Source organism: Taeniopygia guttata, chromosome 1 (genome assembly GCF_048771995.1).
Source record: "Taeniopygia guttata chromosome 1, bTaeGut7.mat, whole genome shotgun sequence".
NCBI classification, from domain to species: Eukaryota; Metazoa; Chordata; class Aves; order Passeriformes; family Estrildidae; genus Taeniopygia; species Taeniopygia guttata.
Genome location: NC_133024.1, coordinates 968,680 through 987,241, shown reverse-complemented (window position 1 = coordinate 987,241; position 18,562 = coordinate 968,680). Strand labels below are relative to the sequence as shown.

General features: G+C 40.1%; 1 protein-coding gene across 1 annotated transcript in view; it reads left to right on the top strand.

Annotated features, from left to right (window-relative positions):
- Window positions 1–18,562, top strand: part of IMPG2 (interphotoreceptor matrix proteoglycan 2) — a 51,088-nt gene that overhangs the window by 22,392 nt on the left and 10,134 nt on the right. The window contains exons 9-20 of the mRNA XM_072934419.1: window positions 1,394–1,555; window positions 2,589–2,647; window positions 3,955–3,972; window positions 5,569–5,813; window positions 6,446–6,528; window positions 10,128–10,434; window positions 10,864–12,518; window positions 13,419–13,638; window positions 14,751–14,961; window positions 16,644–16,832; window positions 17,016–17,214; window positions 18,099–18,178. Coding sequence (XP_072790520.1) covers window positions 1,394–1,555; window positions 2,589–2,647; window positions 3,955–3,972; window positions 5,569–5,813; window positions 6,446–6,528; window positions 10,128–10,434; window positions 10,864–12,518; window positions 13,419–13,638; window positions 14,751–14,961; window positions 16,644–16,832; window positions 17,016–17,214; window positions 18,099–18,178 — 3,428 coding nt within the window. The remainder of the gene's footprint in view (window positions 1–1,393; window positions 1,556–2,588; window positions 2,648–3,954; window positions 3,973–5,568; window positions 5,814–6,445; window positions 6,529–10,127; window positions 10,435–10,863; window positions 12,519–13,418; window positions 13,639–14,750; window positions 14,962–16,643; window positions 16,833–17,015; window positions 17,215–18,098; window positions 18,179–18,562) is intronic.

Here is an 18,562-nt window from a genome sequence, read left to right as displayed (position 1 = left end):
TAGGTTTTCATAGTGATGCCTTTCTCTTGGTCCTAAAATTAAGAGCCAGACAAGGTTAAGGGATAAAGGGGTTTTACCTCAGTATTTAATAAGGATTTCTATGATGCACCAACTGTGAGGCCTCTGGGTGTTTGGTCTCCTGGCCTAACAGAATACCAGGACTATACTAAGGTATCAGACTTAAGGGATTATAAGTATGCATGCTAAGGGTACTGAGAATACCTAAGAGGTATATTTAAAAAAAGGCAAAAAAATCATCATGGTAATAATAAAATCAGGGTGTGAATTTCTAAAGTTTTAAGACATTTTCCTGGGTAGATCCAAATGCTAACTAACTTTAAGTACTGTACCAGTCCTTATGGTCTTTGGACAGAGTTATCCAGTGAAAAAGGAATGTGAGGGCTGGAAAGAGAATTTAACTAAAAATTTTTAGAGGGTTCTTAAACAATGTAGGAATTGCTCACTGATGGCAGATAAACTTTCTGAAGAAAGTTTTTTTCCATTTCCTGCATGATGCATAACTTAAACTGCAGCTTCATTGAAAAGATCTGTTTTACTGACTCTATTTTTCCTTTTTAATATGAAGAAAGCAATAAATATGTATGTAAATAGTCAAATACAAAACATCTAGCAAAAGACATTTGGCTAAAATTAACAAGCCAGCCTTCTCTTCCCTCCTAGACAAATATCTTTTTTTAAATTATTTTTCTGATGAATTCAGTACACCACAAGGAATAGTATGCTATTTTAAAAATACTAGGGAAGTAAGCAGAAAGCATGCCCAGTCATTGAAATTAGATTAAAACTTGGCATTCACTGCTGCCTGTGGCAGCCACGATAGCTGCATGCATCCCTGATGCACTGCACAGCCACTGCCCCGGGGCTTTTTGGGCAGCTGTAGAACAGCAGCTGGAGGCCACTGCTTTAGCTCAGCAGAGCTCCCATTCCCAGTGCCCCTTGTGTATCTGGGGGGGTCCTTCACCTCCTGGGGCTGAACAATGCACAACTTGGCAAAGGCAGCTGGAATAGTGGCTAGGAGCCTTGTGATAAATGAGTGAATTTTGGGTAAATCAGCCTACACTGACTGGGCTCAGGTGAGATGTTTGAGTAGCCGTGGTTGCACTTTGAACTGCCTCGTGAACAGCCCACACACCTTTACGTACATCTGTACCTCACTTGGTGCCTGAGGTCAGTGAGATGGACTTACACTGAAGGTGTCCAAATGGAAAATATGAGAATTCTCCGGAAATGTTTTTGCTTACTAGACTGCCTCGTTAGTCACTGCCTCTGTCCCTGGGGCTTCCTGAGCATCCCACTGCAGTGAAGGGCCTTGCTCTGCACTGCAGCATCCATGTGTTATCTCATCTGCTCTCCCTTCTTCCTTCCCTTCCAGATCAATAACGAGATCAAGAAGCAGGATGAAAAGCTGGTCAGGCCTGTAGCTGAGCAGATGATTGAGTTCAACATTTTGATTGTTGGTGAACAGTACAGTGAGGAGCTGAAGGACCCATCTGCTGCTGAGTACCAACTGCTGTCTGAACGATTCATTTCTCAGGTGATTCCCTTTCCTAACCTCATTTTTCCTTTTGCTGGCTCTGCAAAGCCAGAGGAGCAAAAGGCCTCTGTGTCAGGGTTGATGATTTTTGTGTGCCTATGGTTTCCAATATTTGGTTTTTATTTTGTCTATAATGATGGTAATTATATTGCCATTGGGTGTGTGTCTTTCTTTTCTCCTAGGAGAGGCATCTAAGTTGTCATAACATGAGGCTTATCTTTTCTCTAGCTTTGCCTCCTTCTCAGCCCCATTTAGTTGGGGTTGATTCTCCAAATCCTTTTTACTGGGCTAACCCTGTGCCAGATCCTGGGCCGAATGGGAGAGGGATGTACTCTTCACTGCAGCCAAAAACCATCACCATGGCTTTCACAAGTTGCTAGCGCAGGCTGACATCTCAGTTTTCCTTTGTGAGTCCAAGTAGCAATGCCATGGTATGTGTGTGTGTGTAAAAAATGTCAAATGGGGCAGAGTCCACCTGGCACATGGATATTCCACTCCTTTGATCCCTTGCCTGGTTTTCTCTGAGTTTGAATAAAGAAGCCCTCAGAAAAAAAAGTCACTGTGATTGTTTAAGTCTCACCAGAGACAGTTTAAAAATCAGGAGATGGGGGAAGGGAACAAGAATTTACAGAGTAAAAAATAATCCTCAACTGGCAAGGATCTTCGGAAGCTAAAAAACTTTCTAAACCAGCATGAACTTTCAGTATTCTCTGTCTTGGTTTTGTCTCCTGTAGCACAGTTTATTATCTTGGCAGTCTCTTTCCATTTCTCCCCTTGGAATATTTCTATACACTTCTTGGGCAGTACTGGATGTTGTTCTTCATACTTTTTATTTCCCCTTTTTCTAATAATGAAACAATGACACCAAAACTACTCTTCCATAAAGGAAAGAATATTTAACTGTTTTTCACCTGTTCTATATAACAGCTCAGATACATTTTTAGGAAACGCTAGAAACACTTCCTGATTTCTCACCACATGAGCAGAAGCAAACGGAATCTGTGTTAATTTTTTTGTTTTTCCATCAAAATAGATTAAAAGTGTGTTTGAAGGACTACCTGGATACAAAAACATCCATATCCTGGATTACAGGTAAAAGATCCTGATGCATGTATGGTGATTGAGCATGATCATGTATGACGATGCAATGAGCTTAGCAGGATGTCAGGCGTGTGTGGGGGAACTCCTAGGATGTATTAACCAAGTGCTCTCATATTTGGTGCCTCTATATATGCAACTGAAATAGAAATACAGAACTGATCTTTTTTTCTCCTGGCATTTTTCACATGAAATGTTTGCTGTGATTTTAAGACAAGGCATTATTGTTCTATCCTAAAATTAAAAGATATATTCATATCTGCTACTTCTAATATGTCCAAGTATGAAACAAGGAAGATCACAGAAATCCTTTTGGAAAAAATGTGATGTATTTAGATTTCTTTTTCAGATTCTTGATGTTAATTTGGGATGGCTCTAAAGGTTAGTGTTTAGGATATGTAAAGGTCTCTCTCTCCTGGATCAAAAAAAAGGTGTGGGATAGTTTGATAAATGATATGGAATATTTTAACTCTCTGTATTTCTAGAAATATATTTTCCAGGTATAGAAATATACCTGATTCCCTCAAATCCATTTGTGCTTCAGCGTGAAAAGTGAATTTAAGTTAATGCATCAAATGTAAAATGTCTGACTTTTGAAGTACAGGGCTCACAAATTGTGATTTTTCTTGAATGGATTGGATATACCTTTTAGAATCTAATGAGTTCTAATTTTCATGAGTTAATCTAAATTGTGTTTTATATAAAACTGTAAGCTGTATTTCTTAGAATTTATTGCCTGGAGTATTTTAACTAGCATACATGTAGGTAACAAAGCAGCTGTAGTGAGAGGTCTTGTTGTTGGAACCCTAGGCTACATCCAGTTTTCAGACTGGAAGGCAGCAAAACCTTCCACCTTGGTATTTGCAGCCTAGTAGGTCTGCAAGCACTTGGTTGATTTGAGAAGACAAATAAAATGCTGATATTTCTGGCAGTCTGTTCTCTGCTGTGCATGCCAAAAACCCATCGCTTGTAAGTTAAACCTTTAGGTGGAATAAGTGAGCTTTGACCTTCTTGGTACTGACAGCAATTTAACTGCATTATTCACAATAATCTGAGATGGCTCTCCTCTGCTCATTCCTTGGGATCAATAGAAAGTATTTCAGTTCACTAAAAGCAGAACAATTTGTTATGTAGCGGAATAACTGAACAATTATGCAACTTAAAAGGATTTTCCTGTAAGCGTTTTCAAATGGTTATGCCCTGTAGAATACCAAAGCAAACTTGTTAAAGTTTTAAGACATAAAGGAAGTTATGACATTGATTTAATAGGTTTTGCTCTTCTGTTTTGTTTTTATAATCAGCCCTTCTGAGGAAGACAGGTAAAGACAACTTTCTAATAGATATTGTCATAATAGAGATGGGAAAAACATGTTTTGCTGGAACGCATTTTTTGGGGGGGAATTGTATTTTTGTGTTCAGAGCAAGATAGTTATCTAACATAAATATTGAGAGAGGGTTCTACCAGAAACTGCAAGTAACTGATCTGTTTCAATTAAGGATAAACCTATTTTGCTTATTTAAGTCATAATAAAAAGGAAAACCCTCAGGAAAAATCACCCTAAACACAGGTCAGTATGTTGAGAATGTCATAAGACAGAAAAAGAGCTGCAGCCTTAATTTACTAAATTTATTAATTTGTTCAACATAGCCAGTTTCCATGAACGAGTTTAAAGAGAATGAGCATTTTCAGGAAAGGTTAGAAACACAAATCTCTTCACAAATTGTATGCATGCAACTGTTCACAAGGACCATGTTCCAGGCACCAGATGTTCAGCCCTTTCCAGAAAGAGGATGGTGGTGCAGCTATTTGTTAGGAATTATGAGTGACAGCACAGTTGTCTTAAACCTAAATGTTATGTATGAGGAGCATATTCTGTTCCATTTTTCCTGTGCCTTTTCACTACTGCTGTCCTTTTTAATCTCCTCTGCTGACAGTCAGTGTCCATGGAGAGCCTATGGTGGGTTCATGGCAGTGACAGAGCCAGCAGCAAAACCCAGGCTCCTGGGTTTCATCAGTGTCTGTGAATTTTCTCTGTTGTATCTGGAACTGGGGTTTTAAAGACTTCTCTAAACAGAGACATTGTTTTAGAAATCAAATCCAGCTCTGTGGAATCAGGAAAACCTGTATTCAGAGCACATGGTTCTAATGCTTCAGAGGTGATTTAATTTTCTTGCTGTGTTCTGTCTACAGCCAAAATGGGTTGCATCTTGTAAAGCTCCCTTGTGCTTTTGCCTAGTCTATGGTAAATCTGATTGCAGCCTAATCTGTCGTGTGGAAAAGGACATCCAGATGTATTAAGGAAAAGAAAATTAAGAAAATGGAGGAGAGTTAATATGAAAAAAAAAAAACCTTAAACTGTACACAAATACAAAACTGAGTTATAGAATAAATAATCAAATGAGTCTAGATAAATTTTCCCAATTTGATGAATTAAATACTATTTTATTGCTATTAAAAACATTCTTTCACGCAGTTTAACACTGCACAGTGACAGAGATTGGGGCTCTCGCTGCTATAGATTGCTACTATGTACAACATGTTTTTCCTGTCTATTTTCATACCTCAGAGCCGTTCCTATTATTGGTATAATCTTAAAATCACCACTCTCACCACTGCGTGCTGGTGGACCCATTAATAATGCTTGCAGAAAGTCAGTGTTTTGGTCTGCTTATGGTCTGTCTGCCATTCACTAGTAGAAATATGGGACTGGGGCCAGACCAGATGTCAGTTTTGGGTAGCATATCCCTTGAGCACTTTGTGAAAAGAATCAGGTAGTTTGTATTCATCTTTTAAAGACGTGTATTTTTATATTACAAAGGGTATTGATGTGGGCCCTGGTGAAAAAATATAGTGTTTGCTTGCTTAGGAAAACCTGAAATTTCTCATTGTATTCTTTCTCTGTGTACGACTGAAGTGGGGTGGAAGTTTACTATGCTGTCACATTTGATGGAAAAGCCATCAGCAATGCCACCTGGGACCTGATTAACCTTCATTCAAACAAGGTGGAGGACAACTCCTTCATGGGCATAGAGGATAATCCAACAGTTGTGTACACCATCAGTGATTTCCGAGATTATATTGCTGAGATCCTCCAGAAAAGTGCTCTGCTTGAAAATGCTTCCATCTCTTTAGACCCAAACTCTCTTCAGCTTACTAATGGTGGGTATTGATTATCATGTCTCAGTATGTCACACATCCAACTTCTTATAAAATAAATCTCAGATGAGTGAATTATTCAACTGTCCTCTGAAAAATGGAACAGAACAAAATCAAGTATGTTATAGCCTGTTTTGCTCTGATCTTAACCAGCCCAAGTCATGAGCAGTAGCATCCTATTCTTGATCCATTAGCCTAGCCCCCCATTTTATTTTAATTTTTATTTTGAAACTGAGGTTTTTAGTGTGTGATTTCAGTAATATTTTCAAAAATTAAGAGGAATAAAAAGGGGAAATGTGGTTCACATGGTGCACATTGCATCAGGGTGACCTTCAGCTTAGTAGCTCTGTGCTGGCCTCAGGTAGCACAAAGGGAATACCCAGATAATTGCTGAATATTCAATGATACTGCTAGAGGTGATCAAAAAGTGCTGTCATCCCTTTGTTCTTATCTTTCCCCTTCACTTCCTGTCAGTGATTTGGATGCATTTCTAGAAATAAAATCTCTCTGGCAAACTTTTGAGAAGATTTTACTTACAAATCTGAAATCAGAGAGGGTTTTTCAGTCAGTCTCCCAACACAACTTCCTGACAGTGTTACTGCCACCTTTAGATCCAAGTGTTTGTGTTTCCACAGTGAAGGAAATACTGCACCCCACGTCAGAAGACCCATCCTGGGTTCCTGAGCATCCCGTCGTGCTGGAGCGCCCGGAGCTGGATGTGAGTACGGTTCTGAGCAGTGGCCTTTGGACATGTGAACAACTTAGTTCAGCAAGGCAGAACTGCAGCCAACACTCAGAGCTGCTCTGTCCTTTTGTCCATGCAGTAATGAAGGTGCACCTTAGATTGGAGTAACAACTGGTGAAATCTCTTGTGTGACAACTGTAGTGTTTGCTGCCCTACAGTTTTCTGTGATCATCTTATTTTGGTTGTAAACATCTCTAAAGAGGTGATCCTTCCTTCCTTCCTTTCTTCTTTGGAAAGAAGAAATAGATGTAAATCCTACAGCTGGCTGCTAGAACAGATAAAACACTAAGTTTCATATTCTCCTTTTGTTACTGTATTTATTTCAAAGAAAGTTCTTAATTTGGTTTTAAAATGATGCCGTTCCCCTAATCCCAGCAGAGGAAAATTACTGGCACAGGTTCTTTTTTTTGTCTCTTGAAATTGTAATTGTCTACTCTGACTCCTTCTGGAATAATCCAAGACACAGACTAGAGTTCTGTATTGGATAAGAGACTTGATGTCCCTCACCATGTCTGTACGAAGTGATTTAAGCAAAGATCCTGAGGTAGATGCCAGCAATGCTGAGATCAAGTCAGGCAGTTCTGCCAACAGAGGGATCTTCTGAGTGCTGAATCATTGTCTGGGCAGTTGGTTTCTGCTCTCCACTCTGTTCTGTAACACAGATGTGCTTTCAACAAGAAATGAACTCAGATAATGCCCTAAAATCCAGATCCACTTGTGCTGGCTGGTAGGTTCTCAGTCCATCATGAGATAATGTTGAGAACATATACATTTAATTTTAGCCAACTTCTGAAAATTTTATGTGAGCAAAATTTGTTTTCACAGAATGCAAATATTCTTAGAATGAGCGTAGGTGTAATGTCCTTAATTTCATGACAGTTTTTCTTGAGTCTTAAAAACTACTTATTGATGTCTAAAATAAAAATTCACATGGATTTGCCATAATGGATTAAACATGGTGTAGATAAACATGAATTTAAGTTAGCTTTCAGAAAAGGGCTTTCTCTTTACTGAAGACATCTTACTAGAGATATTGAACTAGCCTAAAATGTTGTAGATGTTTATTTTAGTGAGACAAAGAATTCTGCCATTCTGTATTCTGACAGATGTGCAGGCAGGAAGATATTTTAGAGTAGTGGTAGCTTTGTGATAATAAACTTTAAACCAGTTTTTAGGACTATTATGGCAAAAAATTGTGTAAGTTGTATTTTTCTAATCATGACTATGAATAAAGGCTTCTATGCCTTCAGTTAAAAACTCTGATTATGTAAAAGGTATCAGGTATATACCCAAACTGGCTTTGTACAATCTGCAATACACAGGTAATTTGCAAAATAGCTTCAGACAAATATAAGAAAATTCTAAATATGATTAGACAGTATGCAATTGATCAATTACTTCCACAGATGTCAAACCTTTATAGTTCAAGCAGAACTGCTACCTATGGAAGAGAATTTTGCTGTAGTTTTCCCTAGGTGATTTGAGAATAAACTGGATTTGTATTAGCACACCAGTATCACAACATAACATGAGACTATTATGATTTCATCATCCAATTGCTACTAGATGGTACAAATAATTCTTTTGAGTTTTGCAGCTCTCTTTAAAAGTAAAACAAAAATCAGGTCTAGTTTTTGAAATCTGCATTTTCTTGTTGAGTTGTAAGAGGTAGAATGCTCTGGCTTGAGGAAAACAATGCCTTTCTGGCAGCAGAAAATGAAAATCAGGGAGAAGGGTTCTGTGTTTGCAGCCATCTATAATATTGGTGAGCCTTTTACATTGGTGAAAACCAGAACTAGCCAATATGATGTTAAACTTGTTAGTATAATATATTGCCCTGTAACAATGATCTTTGAATAATGTTAGTTGCCACAGGACCATTTATCCATATTAATATAAAAGAATATGAGGTGCAATTCCTGGCAACTAAATGCTTACATTAAATTAATGTATTGAGGAAAAATTGCTGGTAGTCTTAATTCATTCTTTATGGAATTTATGTGTGTAATTTATTTCTAATTTTGTACAGTAACTCTTTTTACAGCTTTATTTATAGTGGCTAGTCTTGCCAAAAATAAAATTGCTGGAGCCTGTTTGTATGGTATATGTACTTTTCAACTGATTCTTACTATATAAATTAAAAAATTTGATGAGACTGTGCTGGCACAAATATTGGCATTTTTGAATATGATAATGCATGCAAACAAGTAATTTAAGAAAAAAAAAAAAACAACAAAAAAACCCCAAAAAACCAGTGCTTAACTGGCCTGTTTCCAAAGCATTCATATGCAGTTTGAATTAAGCTGAAAATTCAATTCACCCATGTCTCAAGTTGGAGAAAAAATTCAAATTGAAGAGTATTTGGATTCTTCCTGTTATTCCTGCTGGTCAAGCAATAGAGATTTGACAGGAATGGTGAGCTACAGAAATGATTGCAGTGGTTTTGAACTGTAATATATATTACAGAAACCTGTTTCCACTGTAACTTTACTTGTCACCATTGGCAGTTTGTTAGCCCTTAGCAAATTGCTGCTTCTTGAAATTGCTTGGCAGTTTTTCATCCCCTACAAGGTTTTTGGTCCATATCTGCTGCACAGCATTTATATGTGGGCATGTAAATCCATGTAAAACACTAATTCTTGAGTTTTAGGCTATCAGCTTGCTTTCATAGCCTTGACCAAATAACTTAATATCTTTATTACCTTTTTCTAATATCATTATTTCATGAGACACTGAGTAGGAGATTAATATTCAAAGATGAAATATGCTAATTACTTTAAATGTAAACCAGCTAATGATTGGGATGTGGAATAACAAGTAAAAAGTGTGGAAATTGGAGATGTAACAACAAATTATTTTTTCGCATTTCAGATAATTCACAAATTCATTCTGCATGCACTTTGTTGTTCATCATTACTGCTGATAGGTTGTTTTTTTTTTTCCTGCACAGGTGTCTTGGCTTTGAGACGAAATTATTCCAGGTTATAAATGCTCTTCATTAGGTTCTGGTCTTTGTTATTCTGTTGGGTACTATAGATATACTAAAAGATATCAATAAATTACAACTGGGCATGCATCCATTGAAGTTCACTTTCTACACTGTTTCATGTATCATAGTAACTGAAGTATTAGAATTAATGTATTAGTTGTGTGGCTGATGAATAATAGCTGTTAGAACCTCATCATGCTTTAGGAAGGCAGATAACATTTATCTTTGATTTAGCTGGAGATGGACAGATTTGTTTTTTCAGCATAGGAAAGGAGATGGGGTTGGATATAGATGGTAAATCTCTTAATAGCCTAAGGGGTTCTGCACTCCAGACAATCTGAATGCTCCTTTCCCTTTTTCATGGACATGACATTTGTCATTTGTGGGGAGGATGTGCATGTTAATGTATATTGCAGGAGGTTAGCAAGGGTCTGTATTTGCCACCATCCTGCTGCTGTGCATTGCTCCCTCACAGGCAGGGTCCACTGCCTGCTGTTAACCCCTTCAGTGTGCTCAGCCCAGCGTGGGCAATCAGTGCTTCCCCTGCAGCAGTGGAAATATTGACAGAGGCTTTGTGTTCCAGGACAGCACCTTTCTAGCTGAGCGCCCTTCTGCAGATGAGTCGACCGTCAGCAATGCCTTGCCCTTTGACTACGCAGATTCCACCTCAGACAGTGAGCAGGCCGGTGACAATGAAATCCAGCCAAGACCACAGAACGCTGACTATGAGGCTGGTTTGGCACCTGAAGCTCCACTTCCCTCAGAAGTTGATGTCACTTCTTTGCCTGATGGGCAGAATTTAGAGACTACTCATTTAGTCACTGTACCGGTGTTAGAGCATGATTCTGTGGACTCTCTGGAATGGCTTTCAGCCCCCAGTTCTTTAGATGGTAAGTTAGTGCCATTGACTGAAGCTTAAATTTGGATACAAGTATTTCCTGATACCAGATTATAGTTCACTGAAATGAGTTTTCAGAAAGGTCTGAAAATTGAGTATCTTTCTCAGTTTTTACCTTTTGTGTGTGCATGTATCCAAGAGCTATTTACCAAAGGAAAATGCTTGTAATAGCTAATAATACCTGCTTCTCTCTTCTGGAAATGATGCATACTTGTTAAATAGCATAGAAATAATTTTGAATGTCTTTACCGGGTTTATAGAATTTCTGAATGGAAAGTGGGAGAGGGGTCCTTATGACTTTGGTATATATTATGGAAAATGTGGAACACATATCTACAGATAATAAAATTAATGAAATTTGACACTTTGTATCATAAACAACATCTAATTGCCAATTTGTTTTTGTTTTTAATGTTTGAAGATACTGGACTATCTGAAGAACTTTTGCCTTTAAGTCCTTCTCACCTTGTGCCTGAAGAATCTCCATCTACTGAGGACTCTGCAGTTCCTCTGCTCTCTGCACCAACAGTGGCCTCTTTGTCAGTCATAGAGACTGATACTAAAGAGAAGGAAGAAGTAATCCAAGGTAGTCCTGAGGGCAGTGACAGTGCAGACTCTGTGGAAGAAATGCCTTTTCCCTTAGAAGTGCCCCCTATGGAAGACGAAACTGATATATTTCTTGGAGATAGAGTTATATATGATGATGGGTCTGGTTCAGCTTTTGATGGTTCAGGAAAAGAAATGGAATCAAGTATCTGGCCTTGGGAAGAAGCAACCCTGGAACCAGTTTTCTACCCTGGTCCTGATAGCTGGCTTGAAGATGACAATGAGTCTTTATTAACCAAAACTGAGGATATTCCTGAAGGCATGATTTTAGACTATATTCTTAACTCTGGGAATAAATTAGATTATGATCTTTCCAAAGATGAGAATGAAGGGATAGTCGATATAAAAGGTTTCCTTGATGAGTCTGAAATATTTGTCTTTCCAGAAACTACAACTCTGCCAGTACCTCTGTTACAGACAGAAGAGCCATCGACTGTGGAACCATCTACACAGACAGAAACACTGGGCATGTACGATTCCTCTTTTGTCATGCCAGCTGCAGAGGCCCCTGTCTCACCACCACAAACAGATCTGTCTGTGGAAGATAGTCTCCATGCATCCACAGGGACTGTCAGCATGGAGCAACCTGAGGAGTTTAGTGTAGGCCAGAACATAATCCCTGAAGTAGCTGAACACCAAAACAAAGACAGGGCAGTGGTAGAAGAGCTATTCACAGTGAAGCAGCCAGACGTAATGGAAGCTGCTACAATAGAACACTTGGACACAATCTCTTTAGAGACTATTCTGACTGCAGACCCTGCTGTGGTAAAGCCTGATGCCTCTACAGAAGAGCAGCAAGCCCTGGATTCATCACTGGCAGACCAAAACACTCGTGGATCAGCAGTGAAGGAACCAGCTGGTGTTTGGCCTACTGACAGGGCACTGGAAACCTCCTTAGATCAGACAGTGCAACCAGCAATGCCAGTGGTTACTCAGGGTCCAGCTGCAGTTCCTTCTGTAAGTGATCACACCGCCATCCTAGAGGGCTTTGCTGGACAGGATGGTACAGACCATGGCACACATATTTCCATCAGCTCCAGCACTGTTGTGGATTACCAAACAGTGAGTGTAACAACCAGCACCGCTGAGCTTCAGTCCCATCCTCCTCCTGTGGGATCCACGCCGTCATCATCTGTAGCTACCCCAACAAAGCTGGGAGATGGCACAACAAGAGTCCTGGATGTTTCAGCAGACCTGGGTCGTGCTAGCACTGTCCAGTTTGCTCCTGAGCAGACTGAGGAGGGAAGGAGAATGACTGAAAGTCACATGGAGCTAACAACTCGTGTCCAGTCCACAGAGATGGCCAGCGTGGCTTGGGCCACCCATGAAACTCACTACAGCAGCACCGTCCCGTCCCGAGCTCTCGTTGTGTTCTTCAGTCTTCGGGTCACCAACATGATGTTTTCAGAGGACCTGTTTAATAAAAACTCCCCTGAATACAAAGCCTTGGAGCAGCGATTCTTGGAACTGGTAAGAGTCACTTCTCCGCTAAATTTCCACTACCATGTAGACAAAAACCATTGGTAAATTATGTTTAGTCATCTCTCTTCTGCAGAAAGCAACTCAAAACTGGGGTTCACATATAAGATTTGTGTCCCTCTGTGGGGGAAGTTCTGTCTGGAAATGGGTGGGGGGATGCTGTCCATCTTTTATTCAATAATAGTCTCTCTAAAGGAGAGCTGCTTAGCATCATGGACCAGCTGCTCTGCTGGTGTCAATAAATATAGCAGTGTAGCTGAAGTCACTACCACACTCCCCCTGCTTGCTTCCAGAGCGCTCTGTAGTTAGTGTATAGGGAGGAAGATGCAAGAAAACCTGGGGCTGTGAGCAGGTAACCTTTCTGCAGCACATTCAACCTGTCCTAAGTAAGAGGAAGCTCAGGGAACTAAGCTGTTCCTAACCTGACTGATGACTTGGAAAGCCTCACAGGAGTTACACAGCAACAACTGCCAAATTTTAACTGGGGAAAGTCCCCTCTTCTGAGTGAAACAAGCATTCTCTTGTGAGAGATGAAGGAAGCAAAGCAGAGAGAGGGAAGGGGGACATGCTTGAAGGAAAAACCCTGTGAAATGGCAAGTGTTCCAGGTACTTAGATCGAGGGAGAACACAATGTGTGTCCTGAGAACTGTGTTTCTGAATTGTAGATTTTTAGAAACTCCTTGCAAATTGCTATACTCTTAAGAACTACCTGAAGTGCTCAGGCTCCTGGCAGGCTGCCAGGACCTCAGCTGGGTAAAGATTAATGACCTTGATGTAGGATTTGGATAAAATCATTCAGACTCTGATTGTCTGCTGCAGTAAGAGTGCAACTGGCTTGAGCAGAGAGAGACTCACAGATTCAGCTTTTCTGTCATATCCCCTGTGTTGCAGCTGGTGCCGTACCTTCAGTCAAATCTGACGGGATTCCAGAATCTGGAAATCCTGAACTTCAGAAATGGCAGCATTGTGGTGAACAGTCGAATGAAATTTGCCAAACCTGTGCCTCGGAATGTCACCAACGCTGTGTACATGATCCTGGAAGATTTCTGCAACACTGCATATCACACCATGAACCTGGCCATCGACAAATACTCCCTGGATGTGGAGTCGGGTAAGGCAGCAGGGAAATGCAGCTTAAAGCAAGAGATAAAGAAAAATTTCTGGTTTAAGTGCTAAGGATCCTGGGCTTTAAAAAGACAGTTTTTCATAGAGTAAAAACAAACAAATGAAAATCTGCTCTGGGACTAAAGAAATTAATGTCAAAGTGGGACCCAGACAGAGAAAGCTGTATGGGATCCATATAAATGTATGGAGAAAAATTAATGTATAATGCCCCTGTATTTGACCTGGGGAGTGGAGGAGCAGACAGCTCAGGGAGAACAGTGGTGCCCATCTCTTTTGTGCTTACTTTCATGTGTGGTTCGAACTTATTCCACATGGTCATTCCCACAGGCAGTAGCTGGTTTATGGGCCAGGTGGGCATCTGCTCTGGTAATGTGACAAGCCCACTTGCTTCACGTCTCTGATACAGGGAGAAGGTTGTTCTGTTTTTTTCCCCAGTCCAAGTTAGACAGTAGTTTACCATATAAGCAACCCAGCAATCTCTCCTGGTTTAAGGTTAGGGAAAAATAAGAGTTCTGACCTATTGGCATATGGTAGCTGTTCTTCTCAGATAGGTCTCTTATAACAGTGGTCTAATTACATGGCAAATGTTCTGCTCTTGATTGTTTAGCTGTATGCCAGCCTCTTAAGCCTGATATGAGTGAAATATTTTGAATGCTTCAAGCTTGTACTCCTTGTAGACAAAAGGGCAAACCCCCTTACAGCAGATGGTGAGTGCCTGACATTCCACTGCCCTTCCCCATATGCTGCCTAGGTTTTCCATAGCAAGAAGTACTGGAGACCACCTTTGGTTTACTCATTTGTAAAACAAAGTTCCAGCAGACAGATAAAATATGAGGTGCTGCTGTTCCAATATGAAAAACTCAATACATGCTTTTTTGACAGTTTTTTGTGTGGTCTTAGCCATGCCACTGGCATGTGCAGCCAGGGGAATATTTGCTAGTGCTGATTCACCTTAGCAGAACCTTTTGTTACTCAGGAAAGATGCACACGGGATTTTTGTGGGTTATCAGGGAGCCATTAGAGAAGATGGCAGCCAGCACCTTGTCTCAGTTAAGGCTCTCTCCTTTCATTAATAGTTTTTGCTCTGTGTATTGCCAGGTGAGCAAGCAGATCCCTGCAAGTTCCAGGCCTGCAACGAGTTCTCGGAATGCTTAGTGAACCGCTGGAGTGGGGAGGCAGAGTGTGTCTGCAACCCTGGCTACCTCAGCATCGACGGGCTGCCGTGCAGCAGCATCTGTGACCTGCAGCCAAACTTCTGCCTGAACGACGGCAAGTGTGACATCAGCCCTGGGCAAGGGGCCATCTGCAGGTAGGTCACCCTGCTGCTGACAGCTGTGCTTCCTGGGTGAAAACTCCTAGTGTCTCCTCTGTTGTAGCATTCTATAGATCTGTCCAAAATTCTGTGCAGTATTGTGCAGCAAGTGAGTAGATTGTGGTTATCATTCGTGTTGTGCTGCTCAGTGCAAGTCGCAGTATTAACTTCAGTTTTTCTATGTGTGTATCATAAATGAGACAGTAACAAATTAATAGAACAGAAACATCAGAAAAAAAACACAAACTAACAAGGAATAGAGGTTGCAATGAAATGCACTCAGTTGTTCAAATCATTTTTATTGGCCTTTGGGGACAGAACTTACCTCCAGAGGTTTTCTCAAGTGGCAAAGTAATAGCGTCATGTCACCTGTGAGAGTTAATTCCATAACAGAAATTTGTATCTGAACATCACATTGATACTGAATAAATACATTAAATATGCAGCTTTTGGTCTGGAAAAAAGATAAAAGTAAATAATTGTAAATTTGGGGAAAATCATGTAGGTTCATAAAAGGATGAAGGAATAGGCCCTAGATATTTGCTTCAAAAAAAGATACAGATGCATCTGAACAGGATTGCTGTATTTTGCAGGTAATCAAAAAGACTTTGTGCAAAATGCAGGCAAGTTGGTGATGCCCCTGACACAGCACTTTACTTTTTACTTTTCAAACAATGTTATAGTCTATTTTTAAAAATAAAATGTGTCTATCAACAAAAATTAAGAGAACAACCACAAACATTAGTATTACTACTAGTAGTTATTTATGTTACTTCATGTGATTTTGTTTTTAAAGTTCACCTAGAACCTCTCTAAAGTCAATCTTAGACTGCTAACAGTTAAAAGAAGAAATAAAAATGGGTTTAAAATTTTAAAATTGGATATTATCACAGATGCATTATACATTTAAACATTTGTGCAATAGCGTTAATCAGAAGCAGGTAAGTGTCTGAAACCAAGCCTGTTCCAGTTTTATCTTTGCAGTGTTGATATGTCACATGCAAGGCTCAGTCAGGCAGGAGTTTTTCCTCAGTCTAAACACCTTCCACTTTTAACACCTTACGGGGTACTGTACATTTCATAAATCACAGGTGTTTTCCACCATAAATACATGACCCTTTTGCTATTTTACCTGCCTGCATTCAATTCCACGACTGGGGTTGTTCATCCTGGGGAAGAGGAGGCTCTGGGAGACCTTTCTGTGGCCTTTCAATACTTAAAGGGTGCTTGAAAGAAAGGTGAGGACAAACTCTTTGTCAGGGTCTGTTGCAACAGGACAAGGTGTAATGGTTTTAAACCAAAAGAAGGTAGATTCAGACTAGATATAAGGAAGAAATATTTTACAGTGGAGGTGGTGAAACACTAGAACCAGTTATCCAGAGAGATGGTAGATGCCCCTGGACTGGAGGGGGCTCTGAGCAACCTGATCTAGTTGAAGATGTCCGTGCTCATTGCAGGGGACTAGATGACCATTAAAGGTCTCTTTTCAACTCAAACTGTTACATGGTTATCTACCAAAAAGTATGTACATAATAATAACAACAATAAAGAAAATTAGTGATTGGACGATGCAAAGATATTTATTGGGGTGACTTAACTGAGGGCACATCATACCAGGAACTTAGATACATTAACCAAAGCTTTTTGGTGTGTAATTTCCCTGTGTTTCTTTGTGGCAGGTGCCGTGTGGGAGAGAACTGGTGGTACAGAGGGGAGCACTGTGAGGAATACGTGTCCGAGCCACTGGTTGTGGGTATTGCAATCGCTTCTGTGGCAGGATTCCTTCTTGTGGCATCTGCTGTCATCTTCTTCTTGGCCAGGACCCTTCGAGACCAGTACACAAAGAGTGATACTGGGGACTCCCAGGGGTAGGTGACACCATCTGGTATTTTAAAGCACGTTGGCTACAGTAAGGATAATTCTGTCGTAAGTCTAATAGCACACAGTTTACAAGCAGCAGGACGTACAGGCACCTCCAATGCCAGGCTTCCTCAGTGTCTCTGCTGCCCTTCCAGGCTGCAGAGGAGCTGACTGTGTTTGTTGCTCCCCAGGCAGGGTGACAGCCTCTCGTCCATGGAGAATGCAGTTAAGTACAACCCCATGTACGAGAGTGACACGACTGGCTACAGCCACTATTACCGGAGGTACCCGCAGCTCACGTCCTACAGCTCCACCAGTGCAGAGACATCCACAGACTACAGCAGTGAAGAGATCAGGCACATTTATGAGAACAGTGAGCTTACTAAGGAGGTAAATGACCTTGTTTTCACAGTGGCATGGGAAAGCTCAGGGAGCAGTAAGCTTACTCCACACCTCTCCCCTCAGAGGTGCGCCCGATCTTTCCCCAGGGTCTGTGCTCCAGATAAACAGGCTGCAGCTATTTGAAATAAGACAGAAAGATCTGCTTTCCCTGCTTGCTTTTAGAGAAGGTTATGGGTTTTTTCTGACCTGTAATGAATTTTGCATAATAAAGGAGCTGACCCCTTAGGTCACTTCATGGGAGTTGGGGAGGTTTGATGTATTACTTGAGGCATCTTTTAAAGCCAACTCTCTTATGTAAGAGTAGTTGCACAGTGAAAAATTGGTACATCCAGGCCTATTTCACAGGGTGCTTTTGTTTTGGGTTTTTTTCTGATAGTTTTTAAAGTGCAAGTCTTTCTATAAGCTGCAGGTTAGATCACATCTTATTTCTTCCTGTATACACAGTATCCAAGGTTTACTCTAGAAAAAAGAGAAGGGATTTACATCCCAGAACTAAGCACAGAAACTTAAACAACTGTGAGAGGTGAATTTAGTACGTAGCTGGTAGGCTGACTGGTAGGCAAAGTATCTCTGAGAGATAAATGGTTTTGTTAAAGCCTGTTGAAATGCTACACACTGTCCAAACCCTGGTTTTGATTTAGAAAAGTATTATTGAATTCAAATAAAGTGCTTCACTTATTTTTTATTTTCAATTAGAAAAATTATAATAAATAAAATAAAGAAGAATTTTACATTGGAGTGCCCAATTTTCAAGCTCCACTCTTTGAAATAACAACACATAGGAGTCTGATTTCCCAAAACCCAGAAATCAGTAATTTCAGTAGCATGCTGATTTCTATTATGTGCTTATAATTCTGTTTGTTGTATTCTAGGAAATTCAGGACAGAATTCGAATTATAGAGCTCTACGCTAAGGACCGCCAGTTTGCAGAGTTTGTTAGGCAGCATCAAATGTGAGTGAAATCTCTTGTCTGGCTAAATAACTCCTTTGGTAGTTTATCCTCTGGCTTTTACATTACTGTAGTATTTTTTAAGGTTCTAGAAATGCTGGGACACTAGAGGCTAAGATTTCATCATTATATTTAAGGAGGTTCAACCTTTTTACAGATTTAATAATCCCAGAAGAGGAAAAAAAAAAAAGCAGTGAAGGGGAATTCCAGAGTTAATGGATGTCAGAGCTCTGACATCAATGTAGGTCCTTAAAAGCACAGATAGAATCTTGTTAAATCTTCTGGTGTGATTCCCATTGCCCAGTGCTTTGTTTAAAACCAGAAGTTTTTAAAAGCCCAAACAAAAATGCTGGTTTGTCTGGAGTCCTCAAGACTTGGCAGTGACCA